This window comes from Etheostoma cragini, chromosome 23 (assembly GCF_013103735.1).
Source record: "Etheostoma cragini isolate CJK2018 chromosome 23, CSU_Ecrag_1.0, whole genome shotgun sequence".
NCBI lineage: Eukaryota > Metazoa > Chordata > Actinopteri > Perciformes > Percidae > Etheostoma > Etheostoma cragini.
In genome coordinates this window covers 12,038,614-12,060,264 of record NC_048429.1, presented here as the reverse complement: position 1 = coordinate 12,060,264, position 21,651 = coordinate 12,038,614, and the positions used below count along the sequence as shown (strand labels likewise).

The following is a 21,651-nucleotide window of genomic DNA, read 5'->3' as shown; positions in this document are numbered from 1 at the left end:
TCAATCATCCTGAAATGTTAGCCATATAAAGGTCACAAAAGCTAGATTTTAATGATTTACTGTTAAGGAAAAACTTAGGGAGCAGACCAACTCGTGTCACATACGTGATGAAGGTTTGGGCACACACACTTACACAGGAGCACACAACGGGATCCCAATTGATGAGAAAATTAAGGCAGGCAGTAATGTTTAACCACAATGTGCTACCGTGTCCTGCTGTCCCCAACTCTCTCAAGTTCCCGTCTCCCTTTAAGTGGATTTCAACGTGGCTTAACCTTCAATGTAAACAAAGTTATTTTGGGCGCTGTAAACACATAGGCTTGAACAAAATTCCTCAGCAAAAACAGATTGTGTTATTTGTTTACTTCCTCCTTAGCAGCATGAGACAGCACTGTTATTGTACAGCTGTTACGTCTTCAGTCATCTATGGAAACAGAGTTAAAACGGCTCTTCTGCCTGGACAGGTTATGAGGTTATGTTTGATACTGACCAGAATGAGATTGGGATACCACGGTCTCAAAAGCATAGCTTGAGGATGTAGGGTGGAAATCACACTACATTAAGTGCCCGCTTTGTTAATTTTTTATATATCCATAAAAATGCACTTTATATATTTTATTTTTGCTTATACCTGTTTGTGAGATTTTTTGTTATTCTGTTTGTATATGGAATGTTAAAGAAAAGAAAAAGACAATGCAATTATCAATCATTTGACTAGGAATTGTTTATTAAAGGTGAGAAAACAAAACAAAAAAAGCCACAATCCATTTGTTTAAATGCTTAAAAGTATGTACATTATAAATAATTCCACTACATTACAACCATTTGTGTTTTTTAGTCTGGAGTCCTACATATTGAGATGTTACTGTCTGAAGGGCCAGGCAGAGGGCAGAGGGCAGAGGGAGGAGATTCAGGATGTCCAGTAAAACACGACAGGGGACACGTTATTTGCTTATTTGCACCGAATACAACAGCTGGAGAAAGTGGGTGTTTGTTTGATTGAAGGTAAGTCTACCAAAGATGTTTTAGTGTTTAGGGGAAATCCCAGAAATAGCTGGTGGGTGTTTTTTTTTTACTAAAATTGCTGAGGGAAGACTAAGTTGTCTGTGTGTGTGTGTGCTAACAACCTTTTTAACAGGTCTTAGCGCTCGGAGAGAGAACATGTCATTGCTGAAGCCACATGGTGACAGTAGGACTCTTCTCTTCTTCTTTCTTGTGCTCTATAATCCAGGCAGTTACAGATAGGCACCCTTTTCTTCCAAGCTTATTCATAAAAGGGCAATTTTTTCCCCCTCAGATACTGTACAGTCTTACAGCTTGAGAGGTTGAAACACTAGCCTGGATACTAGGTTTTGTGTTCATTGTGTGAGGTACAGTATTCAAACTCAGTCGTAGGCTGGGTTTTTTTGTAAGCGCTAACTGCCCTGCTGAGGCTCTTGCTGCTGCTGATGATGATGATGTGAAGCTGCTGGGTTTAGATGAGAGACGGAGGACGGGTGAGACCACGAGGCCACGACAGACGATGACGGCAGACTCTGCATGCTGCACATCGATGTCGACAGCACTATGACGCTCTCCTCTGCCACCTCCTCCACAGTAATGGCTCCGCCGCCCGCCCCGGCAGCCTTCCGGGAGCAGTCCACGCAGATGTAGTCTTCGTTCTCGGCCATTTCGCAGGACACGCCCACGCACACCTGGTGGAACCACTCGTCACAGCCGCCGTCGCACTGCACCCAGTCCACCTGGAATACACACACAGACAAATGCGAGTGTGAGTGAGGATTCACACAGACAAGGAAACATGACATTTATATTTTTGAAGAAAAAAAGTAAGTTAAGTAAGCCTTTGCAGGTTTCCGGTGTCATCGATCCGGACTAGTGGACGATGCTAATCTAGTTTGACTTTATGCTAATCGATTGAACCCGAATTTGTCTGACACCTTCTGGCATTTAAAAAGCAGCCTACATTACCAGCCTGTGCTGAGGCATCACGGCACAACATTTTAACTTGTATTTTAAGCAGTGTCGGGCAGTAGCTTAGCTCTTTTATTGATCATGTTGTATAGTAGCATTCAGTTTCCCAGAGTATCTAAATTCTAAGCACAACTTTCTGCTGCGGTCTGAAGTAAAACTGCTCGCCACCCAGTGCTCCAACCTGGTGTTAAAATTCTGTATACCAGCCCGGTATGGTGTTTGAAATCCGGTTTGAGAAAATTAACTTTATTTGAGACCTGTTTCTGTCTCAGGACCAAACAAGATCTGGCAGTATATTAATAAAATTACTGAAATTTAACTTTGAATCCATCCACACACAATCACTACACGTTCAAACGAGGCCACGCCCCTTTAGGAGACAGGAAGTGTGTACCGTTTCCTACCAATGGCGCTGCTTGAAATGCACACTCTTTGACACATCCACAGCCAAACACTGATTAACTGTAGATGAGTTTGGGTGTCTCACACCAATGTTGAGTACAGTACTGACTAATTGTAGAATAACATTTTTTAAAAACATTGGGCTGCTTGTACACAATCAATATCTTAAAAATCCTTCTCCCACTCGTCAGCTTCTCTTCATACGCATCTCCTCCGCTGACTGGTATACATAGATTTACTAAAGCAAAAACAATGGCATTGTTAAATAAGTGTGCTTTAAATAAAATACTAAGTGTCACATATTTTTACTGTGAGAGGAAAACGGGTGAGGAAGTACTCAGTTTCCATCTCAATCCAGTGTTTCCTCTCTTGCCTTAGCGGGCCACCAAACTTTCTGCCCCAACGGTATTAGAAATAGGGCTGTACAAAAGGCCGTCTATCAGCAGTGACTATTAGAGTGCATGTTGAGATTTGCACGGACGCACACTTCAAACCGCCAGCAGGCACTAGCGCCACTAGGCGAATGGGGAGAATAAAGAGAAAAAGAACTAAAAATTAAAAATAAAGAGACTGCTGCTGTCCGGAGCCAGTTGAGATTGCGTGTGTGCATCCATGTTGTCAGTTCATTTAAGCCTGTTATTGTATTAGTCTATAGTTCTTGAAAATTTTAATTAAGTTAACTGGTGATTTCCGTTTCCGTTTATATTCTTCACCTGCTAGCTAAATTGAATGCCCTTCTGGCGGGTGGGGGGGGGGAATCCTAAAGGAAAAACAAAGTAATAACACCAGACAGGTGTTAATCTTCACGACTCCAGGCGTAGCCGACCTAGTTTAGAGCAGCAAATTTATAATTTCCCCATCACTACACCTGCAAGCCTACCAGTTCCTTGCCCCTGATTGGCTGCCCAGGGGAAGGAGACTGGCCACTGGTTAACTTGGTGGACAGTCTTGGTCCGCGGCGCTGTCTCCAGAAAGAACCACATCGGTGTGTCCTGTTAATACGTTATGTGTAACTCTCTTTAAGGTGTTCCAGTGCTGTTTCAGCTGTTGATATTCTTTAAAGTTCAATGAAATCCATTTTTAAAAGTGTTCATTATTAACTCTGCAAACAAAAAAAACTGTGTCACCTCATGATGAAAGTATCAGCCAGAATTTACTGCCTCTCTCGGTGTGGTCGGGATGTTACTACAAAGGGTCAAGAATGATCTAACTGTAGTCTATATGGAACTCTCCATGGCGGACATCCATTTCCCCCATGTGTTTTTTTTGGGGGGCTCTGGGACGCATTCTGATGTCTAAGTATATTGTTTGTGGTTTATATCTGTTGATAGTGTCTAAATTTATAAAAAGAAAAAAAATACATAAGATAATGTTGAGATAATTATCACATGAGTTTAGTCCATATTCGTAGTTAAGACATGGCTTTAAATGAATACTCAAAAAATATTTAAAACATATACTGTATAAGTTTGAGTTTTGAAAAGGTGCACAATCACACGGTGGCCTTTGGCCTCTGTTAATTGCTAAACCGTAGCTGAAGAACTGAAAGAGCTCAATGTCCTCACCTTATCTTTACAGGGTCTCTGGCAATTCTTGGCAGCGCACACAGCATTCTCGTCGTTGGAGTCTTCAGCCCCGGACCAGTCATACTTGGAAGGAATGTCAAGAATCTTCTTCTCCTTCCTCTTCTCCAGCCCATCCCTGATGGCCTCTGCCTTGGCCGCTGCCTTCTCTTTTCTCTTCCTCTCCTTCTCCTCCTTGGCTAACCGCTTGGCCAGCTGCTTCATCTCCCGGTTCTTGTCGAGGTTGAGCTTCAGTTTCTTCTTCTTGGGTTTGCCCCCAAGACCCAGTTCCAGACCCACCCTTTTAAGCTCTTTGGACTTTGTTGGTCGCATTTCACCCAGTGTTGAAGCCCCCCCGGTGGCGGCGGCGGCGGCAGCCATCAGCATGTGGTGGTGCTCTGCTCTTTCCAACTTCCGTTTCCGCTTCTTCTCTGAATCTTTCAGCTTGAGTTTCAGAGGCTTCTCCATCAGAGAGTCGTCGGGCTGTAGAGAAGGAAGGAAAGATGAAAAGACAATGACTGTTTCCATTTCTAATTCTAATTCTGCAGTTATTGCAGGCATGTTTTCCCCTAATTTGACCTGTATCAATGCATCTATTCCCAAAACTCTTCATCAGAACCAACCAGATTTATTCAAACCCAAACCACAATGTTTAGTCACTACACAGCTATTGCTAAAGGGTCCAGCTGCGCAATCAGGTTGCATAATGGACGACCTCCCTACCTCCATTACCTGCAGGAATCTTTCCTCAGAGGGGGGGTGCGTGGCCTGTAGAATCCTCCAGATGTGCTGGGTCTCATCCAGGGAGACCTCCAGCAGGTCTCCCAGCATCATCAGCTCCTCCAGCTGAGCCTTAGCCTGAGGGGACAGCTCGAGCACTGGCGGCTCCAGGCTGCGAGGTACCAGAGGGGTCTTCCTGGGTTGCTTTCTGGGCGTGCTCATGTCTGAAATGTTAATATTTCAAGTGTGAGATGATGAAGGTCCGTATTTCAGAGGAACTCAAGGACACAAACAACTCTATCAGAGGAGTGGATTTTGTATTGTATTACAAGTGTTCAAAGTTAAAGTGAAAGTATCTCTATTAGTCTCCCAAAGGACAAATTTGTTTTGGACACAGAGAGAAATTGCTGCAAGAGATCCAACAAAGACACAAAACGAGCACAGGATTCAAAAATGTAAAAGACAAATGTACATTAAAAATAAAAACTGTCTTTGAATCATTTGTGACAACAACACAGGGTGAAGATGGGCTATGATGGGTAGGCAGACTCAAAGCAACAGAAGTAATTGTAGGGAATGTGGCCTCACTTTGTACACAGGACTTGGAAGCTGAGGAGTAGGCATGTTCGGCGCAGAAGGAGGGCGTGGCAGCCGGCCACATGTGACTGACCACCTCCTCAGACTTGACAGGAATCTCCTCATCACAGAAGAGGTAGGGCTTCACCTCGCCTGGGTCCTGGAACAAAGCAGACACCAACAGGGAAGAATCACAAAACAATCCTGCTTGCTAATAGGCGGCTTGAACAGCATTACTTGCCTCACATACCTTCATGTCATAACCGTAGGTCTCCCTGATGTCCTCGTCTGAGTCCGTCTCCTCGTCATCGTAGTCTACGGACTGGCGAGGCGATGCAGCTCTGCTGAAACCTGACTGCTGGAAAGTCTGGATGTGGCCCTGAGGAATGGCACAAACACACAAGTCACAAATTAGGTCAAAGGATGTTTTAATGGTCTGTGTATTTAGCCCTTTTTTCCAGTCATACAGTGCCTGACATGTGTCAGGTACACAAGAGCAAAATACCCAAAAAGCATAGTTGCCTCTGTTTTCCTTTTACAGTGTGATACTAAATGAAAAAAGACAAAAGCTTTGCCTGACATATTCAAAAGGCGTAATTAAATAATATAATATGTAAAAATAAGATAAAAGGTTCTGTATGTTTATTACATCTATGAGAAATCAGACTGTCATCTGCCGCCTGTAATTCCCTGCATTGTTTTTGCATTAAAGAATGTCAATCTAGTCTTGGGGTCTTTTTCATAATTACACATTAGTGCCCTCTTCTGATGCACTCCATTTTTACAGCCAAAGCTCCAATGGGAAACCACAATAATTACAATCTGCAAAACAGGATTCCTAGAGTCTCACTGACGTTACTGTATTAGAACACAAATGAGACTAATGGAAAATCATTTCAGATGACATGCAAAAGTACCTGCAGGTCCGGGTTGGCGGCAGCTTTCTGCAGCTCGGCGTTGATGATCTTCTCAGTTTTCTCCCTCGCAGCTTGCTCCACCATGCGCTGGCTCAGCACAGACAGCTTTGCCAGGGCTGAGGAAAGCTCCTCCGTGGCCAGAGATTGACGTGCACGGTCCTGGTGGGACAGTTAGACTAGTGTAAGGATGGGCATTTGGTAGGGAATAAAAGCAATCCATGGAAATTTAAGTGTTCAAAATAAAGCGGATGATGGTTGTAAACAAAGTTAATATGGGTAATTCCACGCATACCTGCCAGCTCATTGCCCTCTCCGTCAAACACTGGAGGGCTTCACCTTCTGGAAGACGCACCGGCAGCTTCTGCAGCGACACCAACAGCGACAGGATGGTCTCTAATCTCGGCCTCCTCGACCGCTGACACAACGGACACAGGAATTTGGAGTCTTTGCTATTGCTCTGCCAACCCACACCAGTTTTCTTTTGAGATCCCGTCTTAGGCAGAGGCACGCAAGCTCCGTGGAACCAGTCCTTACAAAGCTCGCACTGCAACATGAAGCCGCTGGCCGTCTTTCGACACAGGCAGAACTTGACCTCCTCGATGCGGTCTGCCATGGCCATCTTGGCTAAATTGGCAGCCCGGAGTGAGTGAATGGCCTCCACTTCTTTCTGCTCTTTGGATTTGAAGGCCGCTACGACGGTGGAAGGGTCTCGCACCTCTTCGAGGCTCTCCTCCAGGTCGCTCAGGGCGTCGGGGTCAAAGCCTCCTCTCTCCTTCTCCATGAGCTCCTTGACGCGTTTCCTTTTGCTCTTGCTGTTGCCGTAGACGCCGATGTCTACGCGAGGACTGAGGACCTAACAGAAGAAGAGCACAAGAATAGCAACAATATTAAAATACAAATTAATTCTTAGAGGACACAAGGCATACTCCCCAAACGTTGATGTTTCATCTCCACAGCACTTACATCGCACTTAATCACCTTTAAGTGCACAAACACAACTGCAACTACCGGTTCTTTTTATTGTCGATTAATCTGTCAATTATTTTCTTGATTAATCGATTAGTTGTTTGGTCAATAATATCTCCAAAGATGAAAAAAGTCAATCAGGGTTTTCCAAAGCCCAAGATAACGTCCTGAAATGTCTTTTTTTGTCCTTAAATCAAATATATTCAGTTTACTGGAGTGAAGAAACTAGATAATGTTCACTAATAGAAAGCTGGAATCAGAGAATCTCAAACTGATAAATCAAAATAGTTGGTGATTAATTTAATAGTTGACAACTAATCGATTAACCATTCCAGAGCATGATATATGCTGTCTTAACTAAAATCTTATGATTGATTCATCTGAGAGACAAGTATAAGATGTTGCATCAGACTGTTTTCATAGTGGCCCACCTGGAGTAATGAGTATGTGGAGTTCTTCTTGAGAAAGGTGCGACCAGTCCTCTCCCTCCAGGCTCGAGCTGCAGCCACCTGAGAGTCCACCTGGGCCAGTGGATCAAGCCGGACAGGGATGGAGCGACCCCTGGCCAGCAGGGTCTCCAGCTGCTCAAGGTAAGCGTAGCTACTGCCACTCTGTGTGAGGTGGATACACAGAAGAGAGATTAGAGACTTTCTTTGCAAATGCCTTTTTCAGAGCAATGAGATCCAGGTTAAGACTCAATCAACAATCCTAAAGAGGCCATGTGGCTTTAGATAAGGGTTAAAAGGGCTTCTGAAGGATGAAATGTACGCATAGTACCTGTATGGCTTCCACCTTAGATGTCCACTCCTTGGCCTTCTGTAGGGCCTCTCGGAGGGCCAAAATATTAGGTAGGTATGCTGGGATGTTCCTAGCTTCCAGCACAATGCTCTCCAAGGTAACCATGCTGTGTCGAGGCCTTGGGTTATGAAACGACAGATGGGCAAGGGATGATTAGGTATGACTCAACTAATAATTAACTACATTTTTGTAAGTAGCAGCAGTTGATGTCTCTAATATGGTCAGTTAAATGGTGAACAACACACAATCCCACGTGAATGTGTCTGTACTCATTTGTAACCGTGCAACCTTACCGGGCCTGTAGGCAGGCGCGGGCCTTATCCTCCCATCTCTCTGAGACAGTGAGGATCTCTTGCAGCTCGGCCATGGCCTTCTCCACAGCGTGGTGGGGAGCCAGGCCCACCCCAGAGTCTATCAACCGCTTCATCAGCTCCAGGGTGACGCGGTGAGGCTCCGCCAGGGTGATGCGCACCTGGGATTCAAGGACAATGGCACGTGTTACATGAGGCCAAAAATTACAACAACTCTTTCAGGGCTTTAATCGTTTCACTAAAGCACCATCGCAATATCAACTGGATATATAAACACATCACAAAAGGATGCAACCTATCACGGAAGAACAAGAGATTTGTGTGTATTGAAAGAAAATTATCAGTAAAACAAATGTTTATGGTTCAGGATTAGGGTGGGTGCCTTTAATATCCCACTCAATGTTCAATTTGTTAAATCAAAGAATGTTGGAGATGATTTCCTTTCTTTCACTTGTTTTAAATTCAACAAGCAATTTGTTTTATTTTTGTAGAATCCTAAAAGCAGCAGAATTGCAGTACTGAATACACTTGAATACCTTTTTACTTATCGCAAGTAATATCGGTTTTGCAGTGTTCAACAACATTATTGCAAATTGCATTTTCTCCTCATATCGTGCAGCACTAGTTTGTGGGTGTTGTGGGAGCCCACCTCATCAAGCCAGCGGGCCTGCTGGAGCTCCTGTTTCAGTCGGGGCAGCTCTGGCAGCTCTACATCCAGGCCACTGCCCAGGTCCAGCAGTGCCTGCAGTTTGGAGGAGTCGGGCATCTCATCTGACAGTGCCACCTGGGCTCGCTCGTGGAAGTCCTCCACATTCTCCAGTAACTCCTGGAGGAAGGTGACAGACACACAAGGAGTGAGGGAAGGGAGTGAAAAGTGAGGTAGGAGTTTCAGCAGTAAGTGAATAGTATTAATGGTGAATGATGAAAGTGTATAGGACGAATAGGGAAAAGAGGAAAGAGTTTAAAAAAAGGAATTGAGGTGTGAACTGGATTTCTTTGATAACTGCGGGTAAGCCATGTGGCGAGCACAAAGGCATGGCGAGGACTCACTTTGACTTGTCGTGCTTGGCTGATGATGCAGGGCAGCCTATACAGCTGATCCACAAAGGCCTTGAGCTCATCCACTGTCAGTTTGGTACGGTTACGACTGCTCTCCGAACGCAAACGGCTGCTGCAGACACACATGGAAAACGAGTGACGGATCAGTTCCCGTTTGTACCTGATCAGACACAGCATTGATTTGCAAATGGAAATTTCTTTCCATGCATGCTAGGTTATCAGTTAATTGGTTTCTGTTGAATTACATTACAGCTTAGTGCATCCATGCCCACTGACCTGTGCCGTTGCTTGCGACTGAGCAGCAGCTGAGCGACAGAGGAGCACGTCTCGGCCTCTTTGACCATCTCCCTCAGGCGACGGAACAAAGCTTTCTCAGGATACTTCCTGTCCTCTGCATCCTCCAGCAAAACCTTGAGCTCAATAAGATCTGTGAGACACAAAACAATCATGCAATGGCACAAAGAGATGTGCAACATGTATATATCTTGTAATAGTATCAAAGTGTAAAACCTTTCTTGTTTTTCTGGTCGGCAGCCAAGGCCTCTGTGACCCTCTTTGCCCACGTGTCATAAGACTGAGCCCGTGTCTTGACCCCATACAGCATGGACGGAAACTCCTCCAGATCGTAGCGATACCTGAAATATATTGTGCGGATATCTACTTTAGAATATGATGTATGTGTTCAAGCAAATGTCAAGGCCATAACAAATTAGATTTCTTGACCATCTGCTGTACATGGTTGTGTTCAGTACTGTACTTAAACAACAGGTCTCTTACCGAAGACACTTGCTGCCAAGTGGACAGTCACAGAGATCTGCTGCATGGGTCAAGCAGACCAGTCGGTCAGGGCTGCAGGAACAGGTCAGTGCAGACAGGAAACAGGTTGTCTTGCACTTGTGACACTGGCGCTCATCGTCAGGTAGAAGTTCAAAAACCTCCTGCTCTGAGGACAGCACCCCCTGCAGATTAGGAAGAGAGAAAACTGATGATCGCTAAACAACCCGTGACAATATTAAGCTTGCCATTTGAAAGGGACACTAAATAAGCACGAGTTGAGGCTGTTATCATCTGTGAGAAACTACAGGAGGCAAGGCACGGGTTCAAAGCCGAATAACTGCCAATCACCCAAACCTTCTACATGCATAAGTTGAGCAAAACCAAGAAGAAGGCATTTACCATTTCCTGGACAGCCTGTCTGAGTTTTGTCTCCTCCTCCATCATTTCTCCCATTTCCTTGAAGACAGCAGCAGCTAGCTCCACATCAAGACTCTCTGGATCAGAAGCCATCTTGCACAGCAGCTCCTCGTGGGAGAAGACGCAGTAGCGGTGAAGGCGTCGGTAATGGGCCACACACTGACGACCCATGGGTAACTAGGGAAGGGCATGCGTTAAACATAAAATTGCACATTCATCGCCCCGCAAAAAAAATGTCAAAGTTGTTTGTTCTTTTTAAAAGGAAGAAATATTTGCTTTCCCCTCACCCAGTCAGCGGTGCAGAAGTTAACAGCCTCTGCGAAGTTGTAGCCCTGGTTGAAGCCGCTATGATAGGCCCTGGGGAAGGTCACCACAAACTCCCCTGCACACTGATTGGTTCTGTACACCTGAGGGGGGGGGGGAATAAACACATACATATCACTTATGAATCAACATGGCAAATATGTATTGTAATCATCCAACCCCACAAAAGGCTCAGACTACATACAGGGACACCGTGCTCCATGAGGACATTGGGATTCATGATGGTGACCAGTTGATGGAGGAGGTCAGGTTGGGAGTCAAACAGCTCTGGAGCCAACTTTTTCATAACGGCCTCCAGCTTCTCGGCTGCAGAGGCCGGCACGCCATACCAAGTCTTCGGTTCACCCCTGGAGGAGAGGAATAAATTAAATAATCTTTTTAAAATATCAGCAGCATTCTTTGCTTTTAATAGTGTAATTTCTGTTCCCACCAACATTCATTATGTCAGAATTGAAATTAAGTCTTGTGCGGACATTTTTTTCAGTCTCACCAGTGCAGGAAGTTTATGGAGTAACTCCAGTGGTCCTCGATGTGCCAGCAGAATGAAGAGAAACACATGCCCACATAGAGCCAGGGCACCTTCATACCCGAGATGTCCACATTGATGTGGGTGAGCACCGACTGCTCCAGCACTGGCATGTTATTCAGGTTCCAACCTGAGTTGGCATACTCCTAATAGAAGAGCAAACAAAGTGCTTGCTTTCACTTTAGGACAAATGACATGTTTTACTTAACCCTTTGTCATAGAGAAAAAGCTTTTAGTGGATCTGTCAGATGGAAGTCTGATGGATATGAAGTGATGTCTAACGAACACAGGGGAATCCCCATCATGAGTGGGATGGTCCGATACCATTTTTTGCTTCCCGATACTTGATCTTGCCTATCAGCCGATACCGAGCAATGATCCAATACCAGCGTGACATATATTTTATTATGTTTTATCAACTGTATCCCACTATCCCTGCATGGATGTGATATGATGTGATTTGTTGTCGGCCTGGCTCGGGTTAAACTCTTTGTGAAACATAAACGACCACAAACAATGAACGATGTATAACTTTCTTTTATTATCCAGTTTGACAGAAAGTCATAACGGAAAAAGAACATATATAAACTACTTTAACGTAGATTTTCTTTAGGGCTCTATTACGGGGTATCAGATCGGTGCATAAACTCCCGTATTTCCGAATACAGAGACCAACGTTTAGGCAGTATCGGAGGCAATACGATACTGGTACCGGAACATCTCTAATGGAAATATAAAGTAACAATCTTCTCACCTCTTCATCTCCCATTAGTCTCCTTTTACCGTCCCTGACAGGAAACCCGCTGCCCACCTCCTTGGAGCTAATGTCAGCTCCGTACTCTACGATGACATCTTCCTCGATGCTGCTGACCAGGCGCCAGAACTCTTTCTCCACCAACTCTGTGGGGACCATCTGGAGGGCACAAGACGGAAATAATGAAATCCCCTGCCTTCTCTCAACAGGGAAAAGCCTGTGAGCAACACATGTAACCTCTAATTGTTAAAGCAGAAAGTGTGACAGCTAGATAATGGAAGGATACCTGTGTAACAGTGCACATATTTGAGCTCACTAAAAAGGATCTTACATACATGAACAGGCATGTTGAAATAGTCAGACTTGAAGTGGTCAGCCATTTCTCCAAAGCTCTGGAGACTGTACTCCCTCACTGCCTGCTCGAAGCCAAATGCCTCCCTGGGCTTACTGCACTCCTGTGAGGGAAGATGGACCACACTTTTATTATAGTACGAATTTACATCATGTGCATTATGCATAAGAGGGTCAAATGTGTAATAGAACAACAAGGGAATAATAATAACTCTTATCGTTTGTTAGTTGGGATTGGCATTTCAAGCAAAAATACTATTCCAAATTAACTAGAAACAGTGAGGGAAGAAAGTATCTGATCTCCTGCTGATTTTGTAAATTTGCCCACTGACACTGATTTTATGGTAGATTTATTTAAACAGTGAGAGACAGAATAGCAACAAGAAAATCCAGAAAAATGCATGACAACATTTTTATAAATTGATTTGCATTATAATGAGGAAAATATGTATTTGACCCCCACTCAATCAGAGAGATTTCTAGATCCCAGGTGTCTTTTATACAGGTAACGAGATGAGATTAGGAGCCCACTCTTAAAGGGAGTGCTCCTAATCTCAGTTTGTCACCTGTACAAAAGACACCTGTCCACTGAAGCAATCAATCAATCAATCATATTCCAAACTCTCCACCATGGCCAAGAACAAAGAGCTCTCCAAGGATGTCAGAGACTAGATTGTAGACCTACACAAGTCTGGAATGGGCTACAGGACCATTGCCAAGCAGCTTGGTGAGAAGGTGACAACAGTTGGTGCGATTATACGCAAATGGAAGAAACACAACAGAACTGTCAATTTCCCTCGGCCTGGGGCTCCATGCAAGATCTCACCTCGCGGAGTTGCAATGATCATGAGAACAGTGAGGAATCCGCCCAGAACTACACGGGAGGATCTTGTCAATGATCTCAAGGGAGCTGGGACCAAAGTCACAAGAAAACAATCGATAACACACTACACCGTGAAGGACTGAAATCCTGCAGTTCCCGCAAGGTCCCCCTGCCCAAGAAAGCACGTGTAAATGCCCGTCTGAAGTTTGCCATTGAACATCTGAATGATTTAGAGGACAACTGGGCAAAAGTGTTGTGGTCAGATGAGACCAGAAGGAGTGACTCAAGAAGAAGCACATTAAGATCCTGGAGTGGTCGAGCCATTCTCCAGACCTTAATCCTATAGAAAATCTGCGGAGGGAGCTGAAGGTTTGAGTTGCCAAACGTCAGCCTTAAAACATTAATGACTTGGAAAGATCTGCAGAGAGAAGTGGGAAAAAAATTCTCCTGAGATGTGTGCAAACCTGGTGGCCGACTACAAGAAATGTCTGACCTCTGTGATTGCAAACAAGGGTTTTGCCACCAAGTACTAAGTTTTGCAGAGGGGTCAAATACATATTTCCCTCATTAAAATGCAAATCAATTTACAACATTTTTTACATGCATGTTTCTGGATTTGTTGTTGTTATTCTGTGTCTCGCTTTTCAAATAAATCTAAAATTAAAATTATAGACTGATCATTTCTTTGTCAGTGGGCAAATGTACAAAATCAGCAGATCAAATACTTTTTACCCCACTGTAACTATTTGGACATTCTTTGAAGACAACTGTCAGTCATCACACGTTTATGTAATAATGTAAGATTAATGTAAGAGCAACAACTGGAATTTATACACACACACAATAAAATGATTTTTTATTAAAAAAGCCTTTTTCTGTATATGCAAATGGGATGATGTACGTGTTTATTTGCATACAGAGCTAGGAAGTGAGATCCTGTTACATATGGTCATTCAAGATGCATGTGTAGACGCACAGCTGACATCCTTAGGGCTGTCCACTTGAGATCTGATCACCAAAGACGCATGTAAATGCCAAGTCTAAACAGTCTCAGAAAGAGAGAGAGAGAGACCATTCATGATTTTCCCACTGTTTCACTGAACACCTGTGTTGTGACTATCAGCCTTGCTAAAAACGACAGATTCAAGCGTAACACATAAACAACATTCAGCCGAACTGCATTTCATTTCCTTTTCTTTTTTGAAGACATTACACGCAGACCTGTTTGACAGCTGTCATTGTCTTTGCATGTTTCTCCTATTTGTACATAAACATATACCCATTTTGACGCACTGTAGCAAAGGCTATGCTGCCCCCGCACGAAAAAAAACTGAACTGGACGTTTTACACACGTTTTACCTCTGCAAAAACAAGGGAAAATGTATCTTTAAAGACAAAACGATAGTCGCTTAAGCTATTCGAATTTTTATTGTTTAAAAGTTACTATGTGTAACTTATACACGTTTCTGAAACTGCGTAATGTTCCATCTGATGATCATGAATGACCAGACCACAGAAAAGAAGGAAATTAAATGAAGGACCTCTTTTCCTGCTTCCAACGTTAGCTAAATGATTAGATATACCAAACTTACTTTTCTTCACTTTCCTGCAGCACGAGCGCACAGCTGAAAGGAACATTGCAACTGTTACGCTACGCATGTCTATTTTTTCGCTAAGAGGAAGCTCAACAAAAAGCCATTTGTCAACACTAAATATTAAACAAAAGCCAGACACTATATAGTATTAAGTTGCTGTGAGGTCTAGCCTACATTCTCCACTTCTAACCAGAGGCAGAACATAACGTCATCTCGGAGATTCTTTACTTCACAGCGCTGTGCAATGCGAGAAAATCTCAGAGCTGAACCGGGGTTAATTGAGTCTACTGCTAACTTACAACACTAATAACATCACCATTCACCAAATACCCCCTGCAAATCAAATCCCCTACTTCACTGTTAACTGTCTAGCCACTAAAACTGTGTATAAATTAACACATCTGCTGAAGTAATAAATTTGGTGGTTGATATGTACTGATTAGCTCTTATAACGGGTCGGGTAGGTCGGGTTGCATATTAAGTGGTTTGGGGTCCTTTTGTAAGTAATTTTGGGGTACAATTTCATTTTGATAATACCACAGTCCAAGCAATCAACCCGTACCAAACAAACACATTTTCAACAGGCACTGGACAATGCCCAGAAAAGGCGGAGGGCCTCCATTCATTTTTGTCTGAGTGTCAAAAGGACTTTTGCATGTCCATTTGTCCATGTGATGATACGAAAACCTTTTTTTATTTCTTTACGAACTTTAATTTGCCAGACAGCGTTCAAGTCTTACCTCAGCAACACATTTAGGGCAGCGCCAGTCCCCCTTAGGCACGTCCTGTAGAGGTGGGATCAGGCAGAAGGTGTGGTAGCTGTCGTCACAGCCGTCACACAGCAGGAGCCGGTCCTCCTCATCGCCCCGGCCACACACCAGGCAGAGGTACAGGTCGATCTGGGGGATCAACACCACCGAAAAATACAGGGACGGTCACGCGGCAGTTTTTTCCAAGATTTAATGAACCATCAACCAGCAGGCAAATGATAAACACGCTGAAATGACACTCACAAAGTTGACCTCAAGGGTCTCCTTGCGTGGTCTCATTTTAATGGCAAAGGCCTGGGCTTTGAGGTGACGCTGCTTCTTGTTGAATCCGTCATCTAAGCGAAAGGGAAAAGGTGCCATTGTGAGAATAGAAATTCTCACAGTAACGCCCACGATTGATTGCTCAGTGTCTGTTGTGGGTGAATTAAAGGTCAACCAAAAGAGATCCTTACCAGCTGATACAATCTCCAAGCCGACCATCTTGGGACTTGTACCAAAGATCTTTAGGCCTTTAGGCTCCTTGTTTTCCCTCTAGAGAAACACAACAACAGCAGCCTGTGAACCAGAGTGATCCTGCTAAATGGCCAGATGTTACACGGATTCTTCTTTTCAGATTGCTGCAGGGCTGTTATGTTTTAAAGCAAAAATAAACACAGACACGCACACACACACCCTCGCGAGAAGTTATCACATTGTGGGATTATGAGTGAAAGCAGAGCTCCATCCAATCTGTTCCTCTGTGTCAGTAAGACGTGTGCCTCAATATGAGATACAAAGGGCATATTGGTGGTTGGAAATTATAATGGGCTGCACAACCTGCATGCTGAGTATTGGCTGGGAGTTACACACCCACATGGGACGCAAAGGCTCTTGGTTGATGCCAAAAAACACCACGCACTCACCAAAATAAAATAAAACTGAATACACGCAGAGGACAGGGGCTCTGTAGATACAGACACCACCACACACTTCTAGTGAGTGCTAAATAATGACTGAGGGCATTTTCACACCTAGAGTCTGTTTGTTCTTGTCCGCATCACTAGATGAGTTTTTAAACTTTCCCCTTGGTTTGGTTTCATTTGACACATAGAATCCAAGGCAACCAAAATGTGTCATTAGAAACCCCACAAGAACATTCACTCCGCTTATTCATCAGAAGTGTCTGGGATAGGAGCAAGAAAGTAAATACACGAAGTTTCTGACTTGCGGAATAGACCATTGGTGCTGTTTGAGATCGCACCATGTTCTCACCACATGCAAACCGCTCCAGGGATCAATTGAAAGCAAACCTATGGATGCTGTTGGTGCGGTTGCTGCACTCAAACCTGCCAAACAAACCGCATCTAGGGGGCAAACAAACTCTAGTGCGATAATATCATATAGCTGTACAACAACACTCTTTGAAAATGACTTAAGCATAAATTATGGCCTTGCGGAGGCTCCATGCAGAGCTTTTGCCATAGCCTACATAAGTGTTTTGCGTCGATCTTTTTGAGAGAATAGCAGGGCCCCCATGTGTGTGTTGGGAGTGTGTGGTTGAGCGAGTGAGAGAGTGACAAGATTAGTTTCAGCGCAAGTACCGACTCTAGAGTCATAGTAAGAGAAACAAAGGGTCTCCCCTCTGCTTTCTGACCACCGTTGGAAATCTGTAGCAGGAAAAGTTAACCCTCTCCTTGACTTTTTGTTGTTTATGGAGAAGGAGAACCTGGAAATGAGTCGGGGGGGGAAATGTAACGCAACTAAGCCACCGTTGCTTGACGTGCGTCTCCGCAACGCGTAGCTACATTTTTTGAGAGGTGCACGTTGGGCCACGGCGTAGGTCCGCTTCTCCACGTACGTACCTACGTACGTAGCAACGGTGTAGATTTTACGCAGAAGCATAAACCATGCTTTAAATTGAATACTGAGCTCCAAAAGGATGAATTTGTGACCAGTAACTTTTTTTTAAATGAAGATAGGTTATGAAATAAAACTTAAATCGTATAACGCTTCTGAGGTCAGCTTGGCACAATTTTTGTACAAATGGTTTTTGTAGTGTTTCCCAATCCCCGAGCCATTCCAAATACAACATGTAATCTCTGTTTACCTCAGACTTAAGGCGCCTGGAGCGTCTCTCAGGCAGAAGACGCTCCTTGGTCTGCATAGCATCACCCTCCCAATCTTTCTCCTTATCCTCCTCCTCCTCCTCATCTTGCTCCTCATCCTCCACTGCCTCCTCACCAACTCCCTCATCAACCTCTTCCGCATCGTCGCCTTCCTCATATAGCCGCTGGATGCCCTGGTTGGAGAAAGGGGTGGAGTACAAACGAATTAAGTTTTGGAAACCTTTTCTTATTACTGTGACATTAGGCCGCCACAACAACAACAGCTACATGTTTTATTTGATTAGGCCAAGATTGGTTAATGTATAAAATGATCAAAGAGTTAAATTTGAGAGCAACACTGGGAAAAGCCAAAACTACTTTAGCTCATTGGCAAATAAAGAGTGAACACCAACTTACATAATGTACAGTTAAACCCAGTATTCAAGAGTATGCCCTTGGTTGTATTGGTTGTAATTATGGTTGTATAATTCATGTAGACACTGTACTGTACATGATCATGGGTGAATTTCCACTAGGGTTTGGTTTTCTGATTTCTGATGTGCAGCTGTGTGAAGCACGGTCAAATGGGGTTAGTTTGTCTATGTTAAATGAGCAGAACTCACTGTCAACGTGGCCCCAGACTGGAAGAGTTCATATGGATAAAGGATCCTCTCATAGTGGGAGCGCAGCAGTGAGCCGGTGCCTTTCCCAGCTGGGAAGCCCATCCGGCTAGCCACCTTGGACCACCTCTTCTCTTTACACGCATTCTCAAAGCCACCCTCTGAGGAAACAATCTGAAACACACAGGTGTTCAATATGAGCATTTATACTATCATTAAGGACAAACAGATCTACATAAACCAGCTGAAAACCCATGTTATATAATTAGTCAAAAACCAACAGCGCATTAAAAACATGGATATTGTTTTACCTTGCTGAGCTGATAGAGGTCCAAAACCTTTCTCTCCACGTGAGGAAATCGGGTCTTAGAACCCTGCAGCTCCCAGAACTTAGCGATTTGATCCAGAAAGTTGAGCTTAACCCGAGTGAGGGCCTGGACAGGCAGCAGAGAGAGGAGAGAGGACACTGAATACAGGAGCCCACTGTTATGAACACAGGACACCTCAGGCAAAATTATGTTTGAATGGCTGCATTCTGATACACAACCATACTGTGAAAACCTTACAACGCCCATATTGGAGCTGTCCTGCTGCCATTATTTTACATATGTTAAACAACATTAAGTAGAAGGCTTGAAAAAAAAAACAGAAATCTCAACAGGTGCAAGACAGAAGGTATTGCATGTGAAGACAAAAGTCTGTTGCTACTTAAGAAGTCTGAATGAAGTCATGTTCCTAAGGAAGTATGTAAGCAAGTAAAATGTATTTATAAATTGATTTTCACAGACATACGTTGCATTAAGCAATGCCTAAGACACACCCTTACTCCGTTTATTGTTATGTAGGCATGATGCATTTTCTTGGCAAACTTACCTCCAGTTCATTTAGTCGTTGTACTCGAGGAGTGAAGCGGAAGTTGCGTACATCGCAAGCGAACGGAGGCTGCCAGTCCTGATAGACAACAAAATAGAATCGAAATCCCTCAACAACATCAAAAATGAGGAAATTACAGCAACAACGCTGTCTGCAACTTAAAAGAAATCGGTGTTTCTCAAATAAAGAACACGAGCAGGGCTTATAAAGTTATGACTTTTTATAACACAATAGTTATACAGTCTGAAAAGAGCACTTGAGCCCATTTTAGAACAGCACTTACGGTGCATTAATGCGTCCAATTTGAAGTTATCATTTCCCAAATGTATTTATGTCTATTCTGAAAGGTTTGCGGGCCACAAACACCCCAACGGTTAAAGGTCCTAGAAAATGTACTCGAATGGATGCTTGTGTCTATTTAACAACGCATAAATATGGGTTTATGGTCTGACAGGAGCGGCAGGCCTTCATGTGGCCCAATGTCGCATCTTAGCTAACGTAACAATCACTGGACTGTTACTTAGCTAGCCGTGAAGAAAACAAAAACAAAGGGATTGTAACAACTGTTAAATTCATTGCGCCTTTCCCAAACTTTTCTGGAGAACAAAGAAAACCCCAATGTCACCAAAGTACAAAATATGTACTGTGAGTCCAAAGAAATTAAGCCTTATTTGACCTCTATTAGAGTAATGGCAACTAGTAATGCCGTTGTCTATCGCACAAATTCACGCAGGCCCTAGTAAACCACAGCTACGTAGGCTGCGTAGGAGCATAATAGGCAAATCCTCGCATACTTTAATCCAATGTTCGAAATGATATAGGAGTTTACCTCGGGGGGTCGAATCTTGCATATGCCCGTTTTCTCTGCAATGGGTCGGATCTTGTTGATAAATCCTAAAGGATCCGAGAAATCCTCCCAAGTCGGCTCAAAAACCGGGCATTCAGGTGGGGGGACGAACTCGGCAAATGCTGACATGTTGGTGTGGTGCCAGTGAAAACAGTCTTTAAAAATAATATTTGATAAAAATGCACCGAGTTGAGCTCAACAGTCCATGATTATTTCCAACAATTGTCGTCTTGGGGAACTTCCTCCGTGTCCATCATGATCCTTTAAATCGCCTATAGCTAATTACTTCAATGTCAGGGCATCCCAGTCGCGATGGAGTATCATAATCTGGTTTGAAAGTGAATGCATTAATTCAACAATCAAGCTCCTAATGATCAATGTTTTCCCATCATCCGTAATCAGAGGGCCAGGGCAAGGCCGGGGAGTCTTCAGCACCACTCCCCTACCTGGGACGGAGGGCAGGGTTAGTCCGAAACGCCATCATTCCTTTTCTCACAGATGATAACTTCACCCAAAAACAGCTCTGCAGTGGAGACTTGGGCCAAGGACAATCACAGAATTTGAAATGAAGTTTGTAAACAAAAACACCCCGGCTTTATCTTTACAATGTTGGCTGTAATATTAGGTTAACGTTACGCAAGCTAGCATTGCTATTGCTAAATCTATGTACCTGGGTAATGCATGATTTCTTCGCGATGGTGCATTTCCAACAAAGTTATTCGCGGTGCTTTGGCTAGCTGGTAACGTTAATGTTCATTGGTTAGCTAGCGTAACGTAATCAGGCTCGCTTGTCCGGCTTCAATAAAAACTCTAGTCCTCACGTCCACTTCTTTAAGCACCTGATACAAGCCAAACTGGACCACAACAAGGAGGAGGCTAATAGCAAGCGTACACTGTTGACTGATGGCTTCACTCCGTGCGACAACCCCCATTCATTGAAGCATTTGAGCTATGGAAAACTAGCATGCAGCTAATTTAGTTGGCTAAAAAACAGCTTAGCGACCGCTGCTCATTGCGCAGCTAACATTGATGTTTGCTGATAAAGTAAGCTGAGCAGGACAGTCCGTCGTGGCTTCAGAAGGTTAATCGAGATCTCAAAGAAAAAAAGGCTATAATCCATTTGCTTTGTTTTACAGGAAGTCCTTTTCCGTATAATTTAACGTCGTATGTAGCTAGGTATTGTATCCGCATTAGCCGACATGCTAGCTAGAACTAGCAAGGTTGGCTAGCTGTTGTGGTGCCTTCAACAACACTCGGAATCATTTTACTACTTCCGAGTTCGAGGCCGAGTTGTGTATAAAGGGCAGTGTTTGCCTGTAAACAGCAATTTGCAACTCTTGCCAAAACAACAAATAATGGTTGCTATTTTGTGTCAAATCAGGGAAGGTGAAACAATGCCATGCAGGCTGTACTTAGGGATGCATGTTGCAACAAAACGTTAACTTGTGGTCGCAGTAATCCCTCCTGTTACGGCTACTATCTAGACTCCACATTTGAGCAAATACGTAGCTTTAAAAATGCTTTAGATCGCCTTTTTTACTATTTTCCATGCACTTGTAATAGGCACAACTCTAATATGTCCCACGGCACCTTAAAGCAGCATTA

At 43.8% G+C, this 21,651-nt stretch overlaps 1 protein-coding gene across 4 annotated transcripts; it reads right to left on the bottom strand.

Annotated features, from left to right (window-relative positions):
- Positions 1 to 704: 704 nt before the first annotated feature.
- kdm5a (lysine (K)-specific demethylase 5A) lies at positions 705 to 21,320 on the bottom strand. 4 transcript variants are annotated; one of them, XM_034863464.1, is made up of 29 exons: positions 20,029 to 21,320; positions 19,200 to 19,277; positions 18,638 to 18,760; positions 18,330 to 18,500; positions 17,709 to 17,900; positions 16,075 to 16,153; positions 15,866 to 15,957; positions 15,593 to 15,760; positions 12,419 to 12,538; positions 12,084 to 12,242; positions 11,294 to 11,475; positions 10,988 to 11,150; positions 10,767 to 10,886; positions 10,462 to 10,656; positions 10,063 to 10,244; positions 9,796 to 9,920; positions 9,562 to 9,712; positions 9,277 to 9,397; positions 8,876 to 9,052; positions 8,209 to 8,387; positions 7,895 to 8,033; positions 7,549 to 7,728; positions 6,444 to 7,004; positions 6,152 to 6,310; positions 5,485 to 5,613; positions 5,247 to 5,394; positions 4,662 to 4,882; positions 3,942 to 4,421; positions 705 to 1,742 (listed from the first exon to the last, which is right to left on the bottom strand). In XM_034863464.1, exons 1-29 carry the CDS (start codon positions 20,173 to 20,175, stop codon positions 1,416 to 1,418), a joined length of 5,268 nt encoding a protein of 1,755 aa, XP_034719355.1. In that variant the 5' UTR covers positions 20,176 to 21,320; the 3' UTR covers positions 705 to 1,415. The 4 variants fall into 4 exon arrangements, with proteins under 4 accessions (XP_034719355.1, XP_034719356.1, XP_034719357.1 ...); XM_034863465.1 differs by having other exon boundaries at positions 4,671 to 4,882; XM_034863466.1 differs by having other exon boundaries at positions 15,593 to 15,751.
- Between the last annotated feature and the right edge of the window lie 331 nt (positions 21,321 to 21,651).